The sequence below is a fragment of the Tyto alba genome, unplaced genomic scaffold, assembly GCF_018691265.1.
Source record: "Tyto alba isolate M040663 unplaced genomic scaffold, T.alba_DEE_v4.0 Super-Scaffold_20000042, whole genome shotgun sequence".
Classification (NCBI taxonomy): Eukaryota; Metazoa; Chordata; class Aves; order Strigiformes; family Tytonidae; genus Tyto; species Tyto alba.
The window spans coordinates 15,101,229-15,121,800 of NW_024881293.1; the positions used below are offsets into that span (position 1 = coordinate 15,101,229).

The 20,572-nt window shown below is 58.7% G+C and overlaps 1 protein-coding gene and 1 long non-coding RNA gene across 18 annotated transcripts in view; one reads left to right on the top strand and one right to left on the bottom strand.

The window, feature by feature from the left end:
• Positions 1-2,955: 2,955 nt before the first annotated feature.
• On the top strand, positions 2,956-4,166 carry LOC122153668. The gene is made up of 3 exons (XR_006165520.1): positions 2,956-3,163; positions 3,785-3,838; positions 4,010-4,166. It is a non-coding gene; the product is annotated as an uncharacterized LOC122153668 (long non-coding RNA).
• A 5,740-nt stretch (positions 4,167-9,906) lies between these two features.
• Positions 9,907-20,572, bottom strand: part of UNC13A (unc-13 homolog A) — a 38,968-nt gene continuing 28,302 nt past the window's right edge. For 6 of the 17 annotated variants that reach the window (XM_042794611.1, XM_042794616.1, XM_042794605.1 and 3 more), the window contains 9 exons: positions 18,382-18,420; positions 17,256-17,285; positions 15,983-16,039; positions 15,707-15,787; positions 15,430-15,577; positions 14,302-14,358; positions 12,705-12,797; positions 12,468-12,627; positions 9,907-11,782 (listed from right to left, as the gene is read on the bottom strand). In XM_042794611.1, coding sequence (XP_042650545.1) covers positions 11,494-11,782; positions 12,468-12,627; positions 12,705-12,797; positions 14,302-14,358; positions 15,430-15,577; positions 15,707-15,787; positions 15,983-16,039; positions 17,256-17,285; positions 18,382-18,420 — 954 coding nt within the window. In that variant the 3' untranslated portion in view covers positions 9,907-11,493. Of the gene's footprint in view, positions 11,783-12,467; positions 12,628-12,704; positions 12,798-14,301; positions 14,359-14,694; positions 14,794-15,429; positions 15,578-15,706; positions 15,788-15,982; positions 16,040-17,255; positions 17,286-18,381; positions 18,421-20,572 lie in introns of those variants that run through there. The other 11 variants (XM_042794618.1, XM_042794613.1, XM_042794612.1 and 8 more) reach the window with 5 other exon arrangements.

The following is a 20,572-nucleotide window of genomic DNA, read 5'->3' on the forward strand; positions in this document are numbered from 1 at the left end:
ATTCCTGGGGTTTTTAATGAATTATGGAATGGTTTGCATTGAAGACATTTTAATGATCACCTCGTTCCAACCCCCTGCACTGGGATGGGACATCTTTCAGCAGATGGCGGTGTTCAAAGCATCATCCAAGTTGACTTTGAATGCTTCTAATGATGGGGTCCCACAGGTTGTCTGGGCAGCCTGTTCCAGAGTCTCACCACCCTCACTGTAAGACATTTCCTCCTTAAATCTTATCTAAATCTAAAGCCCAATCTAAATCGACTCTTTCAGTTTGCCCCAGGAGGGCAGCTGGGCCCGTAGAGTGCCCTGGGGCAATTTGGGGGTGTAGCAGGATCCTGCATGGGCTCTGGCAAAACACTGAGTTATTCTATAGGCAATTAGGAAAAAATCTCTGGATCAGTGGCCCTTGCCCTTAAGGAAAATTTCAACTTCCTTGATATCAGCTGGGAAATACCATCCTGCTTCTATGAGCAGGTCTGAAACAGTCTTTAAGTTTGTGGGGGGGAAATAACTTCTTGTCACAAGTGCTCAGGGAGCCAGCTAGGAAAGATGTCCTCTGACTTGCTAGGTGGGAATGGAAAAGGTCTTGTGGGACACATGATGGTAGGTGCCGGTCTTGGCCAGAGTGATCACAAAATCATTGAGTTTAAAATCGTCAGTGGGATGAGAACAAAGGACAGCAGAGTTGCCTCCCTGGATTTTGAGAGAGCAAACGTTAGGCTCTTCAGGGAGGTACTTAGCAGAGTCCCCGGGGAATCTGCTGCTGGGGCTCAGGAGTCGGCGGGGGCTTTGAGAAGCACCTTTGAGGAGCTCAGGAGCCGGCAACTCCCCCGGGTCGGGCGGCAGAAGGCGGCTTGGCTGAGCGGGGAGCTGCTCGCCGAGCTGCAGAGGAACAAGGAATTGTACGATCTGTGGGAGCGAGGGCAGGCTTGGCAGGAAGGTGACGGAGCCGTGGCTCGCCCATGCAGGGAGAGGAGGGGAAAGGCTGAAGCCGAGTGGGGGTTGGAAATGGCTGGTGTTGTGTGTGACAAGAAGGGGGTTTTTTTTAAGTAGTTTCCCAGCAAGAGGAGGTCTGAAGGAAACATTAGGGTGGTCCTTGTTGGAGGTGGTCACCTGACAGACAGGGATGAAGCAGCAGTGAGTGATTCAATGCTTTTTTTTTTTTTGTCTCAGTATTATTAAAGACTGATAGATCTTGGGCTGCCCAGTTCTCCGAGTGACTTTCCATTAGTGGCCGGTGCAGTTGTCGGACCAGCTGTATCAGCTGAACGTTCAGAAGCCTTTGATATCATTTCCCCACAGCATTCTCCTGAAGAAACTGGTTGCTCAGGACTTGGACGTATGCATTCTTCCCCGGGTAATAAAGCTGGCTCGATGGCCAGGCCCAAAGAGTGGTGGTGAACGGGTCCTGCACTTGGGTCACAACAACCCTGTGCAACACTACAGGCTTGGAAAACTGTCCAGCAGAAAAGGTGCTGGGGGTGTTGGTTGACAGCCGGCTAAATATGAGCTGGCAACGTGCCTAGGTGGCCAAGGAAGCCAACAGCATCCTAGCTTGTATCGGAAATAACGGGGCCAGCAAGGATTAGGGGAGTGATCATCCCCCTTTGCTCAGCACTGGTGTGGCTGCACCTCAAATCCTGGGTTCAGTTTTGGGCCCCTTGTGACAAGAGAGATGTTGAGGTGCTGGAGCGTGTCCAAAGAAGAGCAACAAGGCTGGCGAAGGGTCTGGAGCACAAGTCTTCTGAGGGAACTGGGGTGGTTGAGTCTGGAGAAAAGGAGGCGCAGGGGAGACGTCATCACTCTCTACAACTACGTGAAAGGAGATTGTAGTGAGGTAGGGGTCTGTCTCCTTTACCAAGTAACAAGTGATAGAACAAGAGAAAGTGATCTCAAGTTGCGCCAGGGGAGGTTTAGATTGGATATTAGGAAAAATTTCTTCACTGAAAGGGTTGTCAAAGCATTGGAACAGGCTGCCCAGGGAACTGGAGCCACCATCCTTGGAGGTATTTAAAAGACGTGTAGATGCAGCACTTAAGGACGTGGGTTAGTGGGGGACTTGGCAGTGTTGGGTTTACTGTAAGACCTGATGATATTAAGGGTCTTTTCCAACCTAAATGATTCTGATTTTAAGTCCATGGGGTCTGATGGAATTCATCCCAGAGTATGGAAAGAGCTGGCAGATATTATAACATGACCCCCCTCAATCATTTACCAAAAATCTTGGAAGTCTGGGGAGGTGACTGCTGACTGGGAACTAGCCAATGTTACTTTAATTTACACGAAGGGCATGAGAACTCAGTGAAGAACGGAGAGATGTGTTGCCTGTAGTCAGTGTTACTTCTAGTGGCCCTGGCCGAACCACTTGCACACATCCATCTGCAGTACTTGTGAGTATCAGAGAACCAGTGAATGAAATCGGGTTTGCTTAAAATAAAATCACTTGTTCAGTATATCACACTGAGGTTTGCTGCACAGGCTCTGCAAGGGGAGGTGGGGGCTGCTCTGATAGTTTGCTGGGCTCTCTCAGACCACTCCTCTCCAAGGAGTACCGAGCAGGGGGCTGAAGGAACATGGACCTCAGCACAGGACCGAGTGCCCCGTGTTGTAAATTCACCCTGAAAATGGTGCTGCAGGCTGAGATCACAGCAGGAGTGGGCAGAGCCAAGCCGTATGGAAAGGGCACTGGATTGCTTGGCAAAGTTGCAGTGTCTAATATTAGCCACAGGTTGTACACTTTAGAAGCCCTTTCAAGAGGGACAGAGATCTGGGGACAGCTTTCCTGTCTGTAATCTGCAGTTCTGTGAGGTCTGTAACACAAATCCTGCCAGGCTGCACAGGGGAGACGAAATGCTTCTTGGCTACTTTGGTCTGTACTTAAAATAGGAGCAAAGCTGCTCCCGTGTGCCTCCCACAGAGCCTGGGGTTGCGGGGAGGGGGGTGCACAGCATCTGAGAGCGCTCCTGGTGTCTGCACCTCTCTCTTCTATTACACTCACAAAGATGTAACTTTGGCTCAAGCTACTGAACTTTGGCACCAGGCAATAAGCCACCTTCTCTGGATGCCTAAGGTTGGATAGATCCCTAAGGACAAACGAGTTGGACTGATAAATGGCAAGAAAAACGTGAGTGAAGCAGTGCAGTGGATGCCGTCACCAAAGTGGGTAAGTGGACTGCAACAAGCACCAGGAGGTGCTGTCTCAGCACGGTGCATCTGAGGCCCCTGACATTCGAAACATTAAGAGTTTAGAAACTAAATGGCACAGTAAGGGCAGACACCTATGTCAGAATACTGGAGTGGGGATGGCAGTGGGAAAGAGAAGTGGAGCTGTGTCAATGGGCCATCATCTGTCACCTGCGGGATTTAGGGCAGAGTCCAGGTAGCAGAGAGCTGCCGAGGCACAGATCGGGGGAGGGACCCAACATCCCTGAATGAAAAATCCTGTATCAGGCTTGAAACAAGTGAGGAAACTCAATGGCACCAGGACTTGAGGATGAGCTAAATTGGGAAAAAGGAAAGCAGACTAACAAAAATATCCATACAATGGTGGTAACAGAAAGCTGCGCAGTATATTCCCAAGGAATGGCGTGATAGTATTGGAATCTCTTGGGATGCTGCTGACCCTCAAAAGGGAGCTGTCATTCCAGGAAATTCACAGAAGACTCTGCTTTTACAAGAAGAGCCATTGGTGGATAGAGAAAGGAACCTAGAAGGTTTGCAAATGTATATAATCTCTTCCTAATCAAGACTTTATTTAGATCCCACTACCTATTCTGCATTTCAGGGTAACTGAGATGGCAGAGACCTGCTCAAAGGGCTCAGAGTGCATTATGTCTAGGTGGGTATACGAAAGAGTTTTTCTTGGTGTGTTCATGTTGTTTATACTTTGTGAGAATCTAAAAATAAGTTGAGAATCTAGGTATAAGTTGCTGAACCAAAGATTTTTTTTTTTTTTTTTTTTTTTTCAATGTAAGCACAACATATGCTATATATAAGTCATTGCTTCCAGTGCAGGACAGCACGGTGAACATCCAGGAACTGGTGAAACCAACTGCACTGTCAGAACAACCTGTGTGCTGTCATTTGTAAAGGTGCTGTAAGTAAAACAGCTCTTGTTGTAATGTGCAGGCTCTGGCCTTCAGAGAAACAGGATCCGAGACATTTATGTGTGCCGTGCCTTATATTGCATTATATTTTGTTGAACTGCAAATGAAGCTGGACTCCTTCTGGTATGCCTTAATCCTGTAAATTCCCATTACCCTGTTGACCCCAGCCAATGCTGAAGCTGTGCTGAGTCAGGTGCAGCTGCAGGCAGATGTGCAGGTGCCCGAGTGGAGCTGGAATTCATAGTCTCTAAAGAAGGGGTGGCCAGCAGACTTGGAACGGAGTTATCTGCTTTCTGTGAAGACACGTCAGGATTTATTTTGAATAATCTATCTTACTTAATGACATAAAGACTTTAAGACTTCTTAGACTGTTAGGGTGAGGACTGTTGGTGTGAGTCATGTCCCCAGTTTGGAACAAGAGCATTTCTAGAAGCAAGGGAGGTTTGGTGCAGTTAATAACGGTTGGGCCTCCTCTTGAGAAGCATAAATAAAGTGTTAGCCATAGTATCTATTCACTGCTACCCTCACTGCCTGACCATAACCACGTGCCTAACCATAATCTACAGGAATGTAGATTTCTGAGTTTGTCTGCTACTAACGACTCCTTCCAAATTCCCAACTTACTCTGCTTTGACAGAGACATGAAGTGGTAAACAGAAAGGCACGTTCAAAAGGACAGTCATGTTAGCAATAGGATCTTATCAGATTCCAGGTGTGAATAATTGCATGCTCTTCCCTGAACTATCTGTGCAGTTCCAGTTAGACACCATCTCACAGCATCCTCCCAAGATCTGAGGAACTGCATTATCTGCTGAAGACAGCCTCCCCCTTTCTTCATAAACAGGCTGTATTTCAGCAGTAGATGAACTAATCCCATGGATAGGCCGTGTCCTGGTCTTGAATTATAATGGCTTTGGGATCCTCAGGACTGAGAGGAACATGAGGAAGAGTGTAGGATGAGGTGTCATGAGAGAGTCAGGACTCCGAATTGAATCTAAATATGTAAGAATCCCACTATTTTCCACGCTATAACTGAGGTGAGGTTTGCTGGTGTGGAGGTGGGCTAGTAAGGCTGCAGACCCCAGCAGCTCTGACCAACACCCTGTGCCACATCACGTAGGAGCACTCGCCTCGCCACCAGCGACCCTGGTGCACACCCAGCTCTGTGCTTATCAGCATTCACTTCTGCTCGGAGTTTGGTGAGAACAGGTCGGGGTGGGTGTGCAGGGACTTTGGTTTCCACACGAGGGTGCTGTCCACACTGGCAAAGGCCACTCGGGTTTTCTGGTAGAGCATCGCACCAGAGAGATCGCGGCCAAAGTGACCACCAGGCCTGGTCGGAGCTTCGCCTGCACTTGTTGAACAGGATTTCAGAGGGCGACTCTTTCATAGACTATAACCAGAGGGCTTGTTTGACATCTGAACGCAACCTCGTCCTGCTCACAGTGGGCAGCCAGTGGATAAGTGATTACATTTTAAAAACCTGTTTTTCTTATACTAACCTGACAGGGGTTCAGCAGCCTCTGTTCTATAGTGATAAGAGATTTTTAACTACCTCAGATCCTAACTATTTCATGAAACAACCAGAAGCCTGAGAGTTAGAGACTGTGTGTCCATCTTCACGTTTCAGACCCCTTTGGATGCCCTGAGGTACATATCACCACAAGACTGGTAGCATTTACAGCTTCTAGGGAGCTACTCTACAGTGGGAACGCGAGGCAGTGTTCAGCACTCATAGTCACAGCTCAGAATTCACCGTGACTAAGATAACTGATGAGCCATGCTCGGGTCAGGGTTCCGCACCAAGACTTTGTGTTCCGAGTCGCTTTTCTGTGCGGAGCCTCGCAGGTTTGTGCTGTGGGTCTGTGTGCTGGTGCCTCTCTGGTGATTACACAGAACCGAGCCTCCTGAGAGGCAGGACTCGTATTATACCGCTGGACCAGAGAGTCACAGCTAACCCAAGAAAATAAAGACAGCCCCTTTGTTTTCTCCAATGATCTTGGATATTTTTGTTTCGCCTTCTACACACGCTGAAAGGAGCAGATTTTTGCTCAATCCTTTGGAAGTGAGTGGGAGCTTTTTATTGACACCAGTGGGCTTTGGATCAGACCCAGAAAAGCTGACACTATAGCTACAGACACTGCAGATCAAGTACTGGTTTCAGTGATGCCACATCATGAGCTACACAACAACTACATGCATGTAGGAGCACTGGGGTCTGCAGTATTAGCTCTTTCTTCTTGTTTTGACTGACATAATAGGTAGCATTTTAACCATTGTTTTTGCATATAAAGAGCAGCTGCACTTATTTTTTTTCCTTTTTTCTTCACTTGTGAAGAAAATTCTGGGTTCAACTAGACGCATTAATTGTTGGCAAAGGATGAAATGTGGAACTGCAGAAATGAGTTCCAGCATCATTCACTCGAGTGTTTAGAGGCTGTTCTACATCCTGCTTGATGCATGATGTTTGGAATTTGGAATAGAACTGTGCATGCATTAGTTCATCTATGGATTTAAAATGCATTTTTATACAAGTGATAGAGCAGGTGCTCGAGCTTGAACTTAGCAGATTTGTTGTAAAGGGCTTTAGGAGAGTAATGGAGGTAAAATGTTACAGGTAAAAGAAAGGGGGGGAGCACGCACCAGGACAGGAGCAGAAGCTGGTTCAGCGGGGCAGTTGGCAGGATGGCTGAAAGCTGTCTCTTCCGTCAAACTGCAGCAGGACCAAGGGTCTCATGAAGAAGATTCACCTTCTTTATCTTTTTACTTGCACTCACGACAGGTGCATATAAAATAACGGCTAGGCTAGCCCATTAGCATTTAATTTTCACTTTGGCAGCTGCAAGTGGCACTGTGCACGTGGCAGTATCCCCTCGCAGTGACCTATGACAGAAAATCGGGTCTTCGGTGACCTTGTTCTGCTGGGCCTCCACCTGTACTAGGGCTGCCCTGTCCTTTCTGTCACCTCACCCCTGTCCTAGCACGGCTGTCCCTTCCAGCCCGCCTCTTCACGGAGATGTTCGTACCCTCTAGGTGAACGGGCCAAGTTTTCCCCGCCTGCAGCAGCACGCCCGGGCCCTCCTGCGAGGCCCTGTCACCTCCCAGGCGCGCTGCTCCTGGCGAGGCTCTGACAGGGCGAAGCGCTCCAGGGTCCCCAGCAGCCCGGGGAACCCGGGCTCACGGCCCGCGGGCTCTGGGTGCCCCTCAGAGCCCTCCCGCCTGAGGGAGACCCCTCCCGAGGGAGATCCTGGGGGGCGGCCGGGCCCTCAGCCCCGGGCTCTCCCAGCCGCCGCGGCCGCCCCGAGGCCTGGGGGGGCCCGGGCAGGAAGGCGGCCGGCGCCGGGCGCGGAGCAGCGCAGGGCCGGGCCGGGCCCGCGGCCTCCGCCCCGCTCCGGGGGCCGGCCGCGGCGTGGGGCTCCGCGGCGGAGGGGAAGGCCGGAGGCGAGGCGGGCGGCGGGAGCTGGCGGGGCCGGGGGCTGCCCGCAAGGCCAGCGGGGGAGCGGGCGGTGCCCGAGAGCTGCGAGGACCTGGCTCCCGCCTGCCGAGGGGCGCCCGGGGGTGCGGAGGGGGCCGGGGGCGCTCCCGGCGGCTGCGGCTCTGGAGGAGAAAAGCCCCGCGCGGCTCTCCCGGAGGAGCTGCCGCGCCGCTGGTGCAGCGCAGCCGGGTCGTGGGGAATCGGGACAGAAATAAAGGGCCCTGTTGAGCTGCCTTGGCGGTGGGGAAGGTCAGAGCCGGCGGCGCTTTCCGAGAAGCCATTCTGCCCTCCTGGAGGTGGCTCCGGGTTGAGCCTTCAGTGCCTCACTCAACCCTTTGCGTGAAAAATTGATGAGGGAAGGTTGGTCTTGCCGGCAATGAAAACTGTTCCCACGGAAGAGGATGGCGAAGTAGCCCACGGGGCTGAAAGAGGATGTTTGTGATTATGATAATTTTTAAAAATGTTTGCGTAGTGTTCAAAATTAGTATATATTCGTCTTAGGTCAAAGTTCCCCAAAAAACCCAAACCAAATGCCTCATGGTGAATTCCACCTCTGGAATCGTTTAAAGCCGGATCGAATGGCAGGTGTTAGGAAGCACTGGCAGTTAAGACTGAAGTCGAATACCAGCATGGGTGGTGTGTTAGATTCAAATTAAGGAGATAAAGCAGAAAGTAGAGATTTCTTAGATTGATAGCAGCTTCCAGGCAGGAAGGACAGCAAATACACACAGTGAAAAGTGATTATTGCACCGACTTTCTGTTACAGTCCACCTAAATCCTCAGAAACTGAGTTTATTTTTGGAGTCTGGCACACAGGTAATTTGGAGAGACTTGGCTTCTCTGCTCACGCGTGGCAAAGAGTTCCTGTTGCCAACTCTATAGGCTATGCCTGAGGTGCCGATACTATAATTCAGCTCTAATAAAAATGTGGGGTTTCCCATGTTCTTGGATAGTGGCTGAGGAAACCCTGACCTACCAAGAGAGACGAATGCTGGTGCTTGGGGATGTCTAAACTCTCTGCTCTTACCTCCCAAGCCCACCTGGGGTCACTGACCTGTCTGAACGCTGAAGCCCTGAAGATGTGTCCTCATGCAGTCATCATCACAGAAAAGTTCAGTTTTTTAGTATGTGTTTTTTTTTTTTTTTTGGCAGAAATAGAGCCGATGAAGGCTTCTTTTAAAACTTCTCCACTTGATGGATTCTCAGTGATGGGATAATCGTGAAAGGGATTGCAGCGATGGCCTGGCTGTTGGGCAGGTGCTAGATAAAACTGTCCTGCCTGCTCCTCCAGCCCCACTATCGGGAAACTGATGGAGGCACCCCCAACCCCTGGGCCAGGGAGCTCCCGTGACCTGTCCCAAGCGGCCAAACTTTTTGGAATAAATATTAGTAATCGCCTTTGTACACCGTTAGTGGTAAATGGTAGATATTCTCTCTCTTTTCACATGGGCACAAGAGCCCCGGTATTGATGCCTAAAGCTCGGGATGGCACTGTGTTAGTCCAGAAAGCCTCAAGAAAAGGAGTATCCAGCAGGGATCACTGGGCAAAGACAAGAGCTCCCAGTAGCCACCATAGGGTTGGACTCGATGACCTTTAAAGGTGCCTCCCAACCCAAATCATTGTATGATTTTATGATTCTAGCAAAGGCCAGTGACAGCCCTGGACCAATCTGGAGGGCAAAAGGACCTCACCTGGGCCCCAGCAATGCCCAGCAAAGGCCCCGGAGAGCAGCAGGACCCTGCCTGGTCCCTGCCAAAGCTCGGTGGAAGTCCAGGGGCTCTCTGGAGAGAAGCAGGCGCTACCCAGGTCCCAGACAAAGCTTGGCCAAAGCCCCAGGTCTCTCTGTAGGGCGCGAGAGCCCCACATTCATCGATTCTGTATCACTCCAATTTATCTAGTGACAATAACGTTTTAGGGGGACTGTGTCAAACTCTTACAGAAGTGCAGGTAGCTGATACCCATAGCTCTTCCCTTGAAGGCCAAATTGGTGAAGTATGGGTTTGCCCTGGGTGAGGCCGTGCTGGCAGGCTCTCATCATTGCCGTGCCTTGGAGTTTGCAGCACAGTGGTTGAGAATAGAGTGGCACTTCTTAGGACGGGTCTGCCCCGGTGTCGTTGCCCCCCCTGTCCTGAAGCTCTTGGCTTTGCAAAAGGGTGGGTGCACTGAGGAGCAGCCCCCAGGGAGGCTGAGTGCAGACAGAGGTGCTGCAGCCTCCCTGGAATATTTATCCTTGGTGCTAAACTTGAAGGTGCAAGTGCTGCGTTGGGGTGGGGATGAAGAGCCCCTGGGTGCCTGCCCTCCCACACCCCCACAGTAGCCACAGCGAAGGGTGTGCTTTTTAATGTCAGTTATAATAAAATATTTTTACAGAGCCCAAAAAATTCAAAATAGTGCAAAACATCTCACTGTCATGCATCCATGGTAGCCGCCGGCGGCAGCGCCGCACGGGGTGGTACAGACACACAGGCATCGGTGACACAGGTGCTACAGGAGCAGAGTCGGTCGGGTCAATCACATGCCGAACAGGACAGTTTGGGGAGGGGGCACAGGGCCAGGGGCACCACAGCTGGGGGGTGCGGGGCTGAGCCTCAGCCTGGCCGTGCGGGAGCAGTGGTTAGAAAAGGGGTGTAAACATTGAACAGAAACAAGAGAGGAAAGCGAAACCCTTTGGTCCCAGGCAAACCCTATAGAAAAAGGACCACGGGGGACAGTTGGGGTACCCTGTTTTGGGATGGGGAGGCTGCTGAGAGAGCTATAGTGACTTGTGGGGTCATCAGGCCTCTGCCTTCCCCGGTACTTGGGGCAAGCTGGCCAGCTGGGGTGGCCATCCCCGACACCGCACACCCTGGCCTCCTGGGCGCTCGCACGAGACACACACACCACTGATCACGCAGAAATGGTGGTTAATGGGAAACTGGGGGTGGGGTCGGGCGGGTTGGGGGCAGGAAGGGTCTTGCTTGCGCCAAGGAGGTCTCATGGGCGCTGCTGCTCTGCACAGGGACGGCTGGTCCCCACTGGCCGGAGCAAAGGGAGACGGGTCCCTCCGCTCCAGTGCCCCCAGCCCTCACCCCCAAGCCCTGGCACCCTGGGGGGGGGGGGGGGGGGCGCAGTGGGGCAGCCCACGGTGGCAGCAAGGCAGGGAAGACAGAATAGGGGCCGGGGGCTGCACCCTGCCACTCCCGACCCCAGCGATGCCGCTGCCAGCCAGGGAGGGGACCCTGTGCAGGGCATGGGGGGGCTGCATCTGCCGACCCAAAAGCCCCAATAGCCCTTCCGGGTGCAGGACAAAGCCGTGTCTGGCTGCCCCGTGTCTGTACAGCTATTTACATATGTACAGGGTGCTCAGCGGGTGGGAGCCTCCCTGTCGCCCAGGGTGCCCGAGGGATGGGGACAAGGGGCCCGACCACGCTCCAGGGATGGGGACAAGGGGCCCGTCGTGTTGCTCTGGCTGCTCACCAACCCCCCCCCCCCCCGAGGGGGGATGAGACACCACCCCCCACCCCACCCCAGCCCTTTCCTTGTGTCACTCGATGAGGGTAGGGTCAGGGACGTTGGGCTTCCTCCGTCTCAGGTGGGCTGGGAAAGGGCAGATCTGCCCCATCGCCCCGTCTGGGGTCCAGCCCTTCCCTGCAGCCCCACCAGCCCCAGCACCTTCCCGTCGGGGTGGGACGGGGGCACGGCCGTGCTCTGCACTGCTGTCACCCGGCCAGGCTGGCCAAGGGAGGGGTGTGTGTGTGGGGGGGTCTGTCACTGCAGCCACGTCCCAGCCCTCACCCACGCCAGGGCCAGGAAGGAGCCTCCTCGTGTGGGCGCTCCTATGGCTTATACATGGCTGGAGGGTGCTGTAGAAAAGAGGGCAGGAGAGGGGGGAAGAGGGCTGGGCGGGGGGGGTGTGTGTGTGTGGAAGTGGTTTAACCGCTGCCCTCCTCGGCCGAGCGCGTGTCCGACTTGAGCTTGACGAACTCCTTGGCCACCTCGTCGTTGTTGCGCTGGGAGAGGATGCGGAGGACAGTGAGGCCGGTGTCGTCCATGTGGATGCGGCGGCCCAGGGGCAGCCAGCAGGCACAGCCGGGCCGCTGCAGGATGTCGCGGAGCTGCAGGACAGCGATGCCCACCGTCCGGTCCTCCCGGGCGAAGCAGTAATCCTTCACACACACCTGCAGCTCGTAGCACTCGGGGCCCGTCTCCGTCCCCAGCGTGCTGCGGGCAGGTTGGCGCAGGGGGGTCACACTCCCAGCCCCCCTGGCTTTGCAACAGCACCCTACATGGGTGCTGCCCCCCCTGCTGCCCCTAAAAAAGCCTTTTCTTTTTTTTCCCCTTTTCCTCAATGCTGCTTTTTTTTTTTTTCTTTCCCCCCCCCCGCTGCCCCTAAAAAAGCCTTTTCTTTTTTTTCCCTTTTTCCTCAATGCTTTTTTTTTTTTTCTTCCCCCCCCCGCCGCTGCCCCTAAAAAAGCCTTTTCTTTTTTTTCCCCTATTCCTCAATGCTTTTTTTTTTTCTTTCCCCCCCCCCCGCTGCCCCTAAAAAAGCCTTTTCTTTTTTTTCCCCTTTTCCTCAATGCTTTTTTTTTTTTTTCTTTCCCCCCCCCCGCTGCCCCTAAAAAAGCCTTTTCTTTTTTTTCCCCTATTCCTCAATGCTTTTTTTTTTTCTTTCCCCCCCCCCCCCCCGCTGCCCCTAAAAAAGCCTTTTCTTTTTTTTCCCCTTTTCCTCAATGCTTTTTTTTTTTTTTTCTTCCCCCCCCCGCTTTTACCAATGAGAAAATATCTAAAACATCCCCTGGGGGACGAGCAAACTCACTGGGAGAGCCCTCGAGGAGGGTGCCCCCACACTGCGGGGACATAGCCCCCCAGCCCGGCCCCGCAGCCCCAGCCCCACGGTGCCACTTACAACTGGAAGCTCTCGTTGTACTTGGGGGCCCAGCTGTTGTTCTTGGATTTGGTGGCAAATTTCCTCTTCTTGTCGCTGAGGTGGGGCCCGATGATGTTGACCTCGATGAAGGGCCGGAAGATGCCCGACGTCTGCCACTTGAGGTCATTCGCAGCCACCACTGCAAGGAAAGGGCACGTGAGGCTCGTGGGGCGCTGCCACCTGGCAGACCCCGGCGTCCCCGCCAGAGGAACCCACCTTTGACAGTGACTTTGTGTTCCCCGGTGCCGGGGTGGGTGAAGAGCTCCACGTGGATGGACACCTCCCCGACGGGCTCGTCCACTCCGGAGCCTGCATGGCAAAGGGAAGAGACGTGAGTGCCCGTTCCTCCTGTGCCCCGGACGTCCCCTGCCCACCAGCAACCCCACTGGAGGAGGCAGGTCACCCACCACGGGGCAGGAGGGGGAGGGCAGTAGGATTTGGCCCAGCGCGGTCTCTCCCAAAGAGTTCTGGGGACAGCAGCAGCTGTCAAGGGTGGCTGGGGCTGGCACCAGGCTGGGCTGGGGCATGGCAGGACACCCGCAGCGCCGGGCTGGCTCTGTCATCCCACCCCACAGCGGCAGGGCCTGGTGAGAGCCCCCCCCCCCGCCTTGCCCAGGCAGGGGCTGAGGTGCCTGGGCGGGATGGGGCAGGGGACAGTGGCCCAGGTCCCCCTACCACGGGCAGGGGGCAGGGGTGTCAGCGCTCGGCGCGTGGCCGTGAGCACGGGCACAGCACCGGGCAGGAGGGACCCCAGCTGGCCCTTGTGCCGCAGGGCAGCCGTGGCCCTGCCAGGGCTTTGGGGCTGACCTGCCCCCTCCTGTATCCCCTTCATCGCAGGGCCCACGGCAAGCCCCCGGGGTCCCTGCGCCTGGGGAACTCGGGTGACCTGCGACCAACAGCCCAGCCCACCCCTTTTCCCCGCCAAGAGCCGCGCATGCACCCATGAAGGAGGGGGTGCAAGGCAGAGGGAGAGGCTCCGTGGGTCAGATGGGGCCGGGGAGATCAAACGGAGCTCAGCGGGAAAGCTCCTGGGGTGGGAACAACAGTGCGAGGGAGGCAACACCGCCCACGCGTCACCGCACGGCCCCCAGCGAGGGTGCCAGCCCCGGGGGGTGTGGGGAGGCTGGCGAGGGCACGCTCTCCTCTCCGGCCACCTTCATGCCCACCCCCGGCACCCACCACCCCGGCAGCGCCGCATGCGGGGACGGAATGGAGGCGATGGTGGGCGAGGGGGGGGGGGGTGTCGGGGGGTACGGGAGGCCAAGCGGGGGGGGGGTGCGGCCCCGGCCCTTCTGGCAGGGTGCGATGGGGGTCAAGCGGGAGCCACGGAGCTGGGCTCATTCCTCACGCCCCGGGGCAGGCGGACGGAGCTCGCCGGAGCAAGGCTAGTAATGGTCCTTCTGGCAGCGGGGCGGATGGGAGCGGGCCGGGGCCGTGGCCGTGGCCTCCCCTGGGGCCACGGGTCCCGAGCGGACGGCTACCAGGCTCGCAGGGAGGTCCTGGCAGGTGCCCACCCCCGGGCAGCAGGACTGGGGGCGATACAGGGCGCCCAGAGCCTGCGAGCGAAGGCGGGCACCCCCAATCCCCACAGGGCACAGCCCCCCTCCCTGGTCTGGGCGGGCGGTCAAAGAGCAGCTCCTCCGAATTCAGCCCAAAGCAGCCCTGGGAGCGCGAGTCTGTGGGCAGAGGGGTCCCCAAGGCCGGCGGTGCTGGGACGGGGCTCCTGGCCACCCCGGCCCGCAGTGCCGGGACTGTTACTAGCCCAGGCCGGCGGCGGCAGGCAGGTGCAGGGGTGGGCGAGCAGCACACGTACCCTTCTCAGGATAAATTTCTTCACTAAGGGTAAACCTAATACCTTTCCCACCATGAACTAGTGGGAAGGAGAGAGAAAGAGACAGCGACACGGCACAGAGGAGACGAAGAGAGGAGGAAGGAGACGACGTGCGTGGGGGACGGGAACAGTGAAAGAGGGGGGAGAAAACAAAGAGAGAGAAAGAGAGATCAGATCTCACAGACAGGTGGACAGCCGAGCATCTGGACAACACTGCAGTGACACGGGCCGGGCACCACCCAGCTCTGAGCCCAGGGGGTCCTGGGGTCAGATCGCACCCAGGGGTGCTGGCACCCTCCCGACCCAACCCCACGCCCCCGACATGGCTGGCACAGGAGGCACAGACAGGACAGAAGTCCCTTGCAGGAGACGCACAGACAGCAAACGCACGTCCCACTCCCCGAGGACACGGACAAGCCTGGCTGGGGCACTATGCCATGGCCCATGGCCGTCGCCGAGCATCTCTGTCGCCTCCTTGAGCAGCCAAGGGACAAACTAAAGGCCAGCATTTAGAGCCGAGAGGTTGTCCTGCCCCCGAGGGTGCCCAGCACCCTGCATCGCGTGGCTGGGGGCGAGGGGCAGCACCCGGGAGGCACCCAGCACCCGGGACGGATCCCAAATCACAGGGTCTGTGGGGCACCCAGCGCGCCCAGGACGGGCCCCGGCACAGCATCCGCATCCAGCCAAGCCCCCAAGAGTCCTGAGCCCTGCCCAGGTAGGGCAGCGCTGGGACAGAGGACTCTGATGGGTGGCAGGGGCCAGCCAGAGGGGCACACGGGGCGATACGTGGCCAGAGGGTCACCTTCTCCCCCCACACTTGGGCCCCCTTTCTGCCTCAGCCCAGCCGTGCCCTGACACTGGGGACACGCTCTTCTGGCTGGTGGGGGGGGCTTGGGGGTGCCAGGCTGCCTCTGGGTACCCATGGCTGCTCTTCATTTGGAAACCATGGGAGGAGAAAGCCCTTCTCCCCCTCCCCACCCCTCTGTGAGCCTGGCTGGGACCCCCAGCCCCACCAGGACAGAGGCAGGGTGGAGCCCTGGCCGTGGGGCAGCCAAGACCGGGTGGGGGGATAGGGGACCCGAGTGGGGGGACCGGGGCAGTGCGTCCTACCCTGCGAAGCCTGGGTCTGCACAAAGGTTTTGATGAGGAGGTCGGTGGCCTGGGTGTAGAGGGACAGGGCGTAGCGCAGCGACTGCAGGTCGGGGCTCTTCTCCAGGAATGTCTTTTTCAGCCCCACACCACCAGCGTGGAAGTATTGCTGGAGGGGGGAAGACAGCGGCAGGGTCCTCAGCAGATCTGCTGGAGACCCCCCGTCGCCCCCCCCCGGGTCTGTGCCTCAGGGCGAGCACCCTCAGGGACACCCCTTCGTACCCCAGAGCGCCCTCACCTTGATGGTGTCCAGTGCCAGCTCTACCACTGCACATTGCTTTGGGGTCAGGCTCTTGGCTTCCTCCCGCACCATGTGGTCCTGCAAAGCACAAATCCTGCCCTCAGCGCAGGACCTGGCCCCTCTCCCCTCACCCCAGCTGTGCCAGCAAACGAGTACTGGCGGGGTCCTTGCAACAGTGCCAGTGCCAGCCTGCAAAGTGCCACCCACCCTAGCACAGAGAGGAGCCTGTCGTGTCCCCCCCCCCAGCCCCCAGCCCAGCCTCCCAGCCCTCACCTTCAGCTTGGAGAGCTGCCCCAGCTCCTTGGCTGCGTTGAAAATCATCTGCGTGCCCTGCAGAGAGCAAAGAGAGACAGGAACGGCCCCGGTGAGCGGCCGGGCTGGGGGTGCCGTGGCCAGGCTGGGCACATTGTGCCAGGAGCTTGCTGCAGCTCTGGGGGCTCCCCCGGCCCCCCAAACTCCAGGGGGGCCAGGGGGTTGCTCCTCAGAGAGCCCCAGGGGCCAGCAGCCATGCCAGGCATGGGGGTGCAGGGCTGGCAGCCCCCGTCCCAGCCCCAGAGCTCTCCGAGCGGGTGTGTGGCTGGGGGCTCGGGGACCCCGGGGCAGGACATCACCCTGGCAGCAGGGACCTCACGCCCTGCTCAGCACAAGCAGCTTGGCCCCAGGGTCCCATCCTGCTCCCTGTGGTGCCCAAGCACCCACTTCTGCATCCAACAGAGCCCAGCACGGCACAGCACTGGCACCGCACGGACAACCGTCCCTCGGGGCAGGGCGCAGAGCGAGTGCAGGGGGACAGCGGGCACAGGGAGGATACGGCGCAGTCCCCTCCCCGTACCCCGTGGGGCTGGCAGCCAAGCCAAACACCCCTCTGCCCGCCAGACCCCCTACCAGTCCCAGCCCCAGGGAGGTTCCCAGCCCCTTCGCACCCCAGGACACATCGCGGCTGGGAGCCCCTGGCCACCTCTGTGGGCCCCGGGCTGTGCCACCCCCATGGGCAGGGGCCACGAAGCCATTCCGTGGGGCCCCCCGCCATGGCTCCTGGGGGCACAGCCCCACGGCATGGGCAGATCCCGCTCACCTCCCTGGTCTGGCAACCACTTACCCGGCTGAGTGCAATCTTCCCTTCCCAAGCCCTTCAGTGTGCAACGTGCAGCTGGGTAAAGTGGGGCCCCGTGGGGCAGAGCCAGCGATTCCCACCCGCTTCCCCTCCCGGCACCAGTAGCTCCAATCCTTCCCAGCAAGAAACCCCAGCATCTATTCCACTGGCCATTACCTTCTGCAGGGGTCTGGCCCGCCCGTGCCCCTATTAACCCTTTGGGCCCCCCCAACCCCCAAGTTCTGTCCCATCAATCCTTCCCTTGCTGCCCCGGTCTCCCCCAGCCAGCGAACAGGCTGTGAGCTGGGGACACTGGTGTCACCCACACAGAGTGCAATGGGACACTACTGAGCTGGGACCCCCCCACACCCTGCAGCGCCCAGGACAAGGGACAGGGAGGAGGTGAGAGGAGGGACCAGAGCCAAGGGGGGAGCAGAAGAGCCATGTCCTTACTTCAGTGTGACTGGGCAGCTTCACCCTGCTCTGGAAGAGAACAGCAAGGGACAGTTACTGGTGGCCCCAGAAGTGGCCAGCCGCGGGTCCGGGCCTCCCACATCCCCCAGCCCTGCAGGCTCTGGCCCTGTACTCTCCTCTGGCTGTGCCCAGTTCCCCACTGGTGCCACTGGGTCAGCACCAGCTCACACCCGCAAAGGCTCAGCCCCACGCACTCGCTGGTGAATCTGTGATGGGCACGCCAGGTCTCTTCCTGAGTGGGGGCAGGCTTACTCCCCCCCCCCACACACACTTTGTTTGGGGCTGGGGAAATAGCAGCACGTGGAGAAAAGCATCTCACCCGGAACACTTAGGAGACTGGGGCAGGACCCAGTGTCCCCTGTGAGAGGAGGGGGGGGCCGGGGGGAGCCGCAGGCATCGCCCAGACGGATGCCGGTACGGCTCTGCCTGAAGCCAGGGCTTGGGAGCAGGCTGTGCTGAGCCCCCAGCCCAGCAGTGGGGAGCACCCAGATTGAGGGGGGGGGGCCCCTCGTGCCTGGAGGAAGCCTCTTTGGCAAGTTCTGGGGCTCAGCGAGCCTTGCTGAGGCCCCCCCAGCATCGGGGGGAAGCGGGCTCAGAGATCCAGGGGATCCCAGGTTCCGGAGTGCCCTGTGCATGCCCAGCATGGCCCAGCATCCTGGGGGTCACCTCTCCCTGAGCCCCCAGGGGTGGGACACGTTAGTGCCTGGGATCTCCCATGCTTGGGCACCCTGTCCCCACGCTGTCCCAGCCAGGCACCTGGAGGGGTGCTGAGCGCCTTGGGGCAGCACCCCCCCATGCCTGCCTGGGGATGGGTAACACCCCACACACCCACCCACGGAGGGGGGGGCGGGTAAACACGCCACGACACCGGGTCCCTATCCTGGGCCACGCACAGAGACAGGTCACTGCCCCCATCCTGAACCCAGGCAGCACGTCCCGGACAACACGGCACACCTCAACACGACAACACGCCACGCAGGCAACGGCACATCCAGACAGCACGACAGAGGAAGCACGGACAAGCCTGGACCTCCACAGCAGGCGGGTGTGGGGCCACGAGTGTGGCCACGGGGCAATGACACACACGGAGCCCACGGCTATTTACCTTCTCTGTCCCCTTGCCATGTTTTCTCAAGAGCGTGCCCTGTAGAAGCAACGTCAGAGGTTGAGTGGGGGACAGCGTGGGGCAGGACGTGGGGGTGCAGGGCAAGGCTGGGCACGTGGGGTGACCACAAGCTGGCGGCAAAGACAGCGCTGAGCTCCTAAAGGGCACCCCGGACCGGTGGGGGACTGGTCCCTGTTGGGGTGCTGGGCACATGGGGGGGGACTGGTCCCTGTTGGGGTGCTGGGCACACGGGGGGAGACTGGTCCCTGTTGGGGTGCTGGGCACATGGCGGGGGGACTGGTCCCTGTTGGGGTGCTGGGCACACGGGGGGGGACTGGTCCCTGTTGGGGTGCTGGGCCCATGGAGGGGGACTGGTCCCTGTTGGGGTGCTGGGCACATGGGGGGGGACTGGTCCCTGTTGGGGTGCTGGGCACATGGCGGGGACTGGTCCCTGTTGGGGTGCTGGGCCCATGGGGGGGACTGGTCCCTGTTGGGGTGCTGGGCCCATGGAGGGGGACTGGTCCCTGTTGGGGTGCTGGGCACACGGGGGGGGACTGGTCCCTGTTGGGGTGCTGGGCCCATGGAGGGGGGACTGGTCCCTGTTGGGGTGCTGGGCCCATGGGGGGGGACTGGTCCCTGTTGGGGTGCTGGGCCCATGGGGGGGGACTGGTCCCCAGGGGGATGCTGCGTCAGTGGTGTCTTTGGGATGCTGGGCCAACTGGTCCCTGCTGGGATGCAGGACGTTGCACTGATGGGGAACTGGTCCCCGCACCGGGACGGCTGGTCCCTGCTGGAATAACGGGGTGCTGAGCCCACGGGGGACTGGTCTCCACTGGGATACAGGCAGGCAGGAGCCAGCTGTGTGGGCAGCCCCCCCCCCCCCCCCTTCCCCTCCGGCTCTGGCTGATGCTCACAGCGGGTGGGGAGGGGGCAGCATCTGCACACAGAGTTCTGGTCTGCGCGGCGTTGGCCCCAGTGACAACCCCACACTGGCCCAGGCCCAGCAGTGGCAAGAGAAACGCTGCAAAATGGGGCAGCGCTGCCACGTGGGGGGGTTCCTTATCAGCCTCCCGGGTCGGGGGGGCTGGGGCACATCTGACTCAGGAGGGGGCGGCAAGGGGGGGGTCAGCCGGCAGGGAAGCCTGCGGGAGGGACAAGCAGCACGGTCAGGGCCAAGCGGGGCCGCCCGAAGGGTTCCTTGCCCCGGAGGGAAACTGAGGCACGGGGTGATGGGTGAACAAGAGGACCTTGACGTCCGTCGAGCTGACACCACCCCAGTCCCCCAGCAGCCTCAGCGAGGCTGGGACATGGGGGTCCCTGTGAGGTCTGAAGGGAGGCTCAGCCCCAGGCTGCCCCCAGGGTCTCTCCGAATGCTGCCGTTGGAAAACAAAAGGTGTCGGGGGACACGGGATGGGCGTTTGTCCCCGCAGGGGTTGGCACCCGGCGGCACCCACACCTCTGCTCCTCCTTGCGGAGGTACCTGCGGTCGGAGCAGGGGTGGGGGCAGGACTGGGGGTGGACGTGGCCCTTCCCTTGCCCCACGGGGCATAAGCCCATGGCCACAGGCCGAGCAGAAGAGGGCAAAAGGTAACTGCTCCCTCAAAGCCATGCGGTAGTGCCAGGGAGGGAACCCGGGCTCCAAGGGCCGCAGCCCAACCAGGGAAAAAGCCTCACAACTCCTACCAGCAACCGGCCCCACCAGTGAGCAACCAGGCCAGGGACCCTTGCGTCCCAGCAAAGATGCTCCTCTCCACAGGCAGAGAAAGCCTCTGCCTTCAGCCCCCCACCGTATCCACGCGCCAGCCAGGGCCTCGGGGGGAAACTGAGGCACGAGGGCTCAGGGGAGAGCAGCCCTGACTGCCAGGCACCCACCGCCCCCCCCTGCTCGTGTCTCCCGTGGCATCTCTCGCCCTCAGCCCCGAGCGAGAAGGTGGGATCAGCCTGGGTCTGGCTGTCCCTGGGTACATGGCACTGCCCCATCTTGTCCCCTCCCACTCCGTCACTGGAGCTTGCAGCCCCCCTCGTCCAGGCACCGTGGGTCTGCCAGGACCCTTCCCACCCCCCGAACCCAGGTGGGGCCACGGGCACGTGCCCCCACGAGCCAGTGCCAAGCGGGCAGCATGAGGATGGGGACCACAGAGGTGGACCAAGTCGGGGGCCGGCGGAGGGCGTGGGCAGGGCGCGGGCAGCC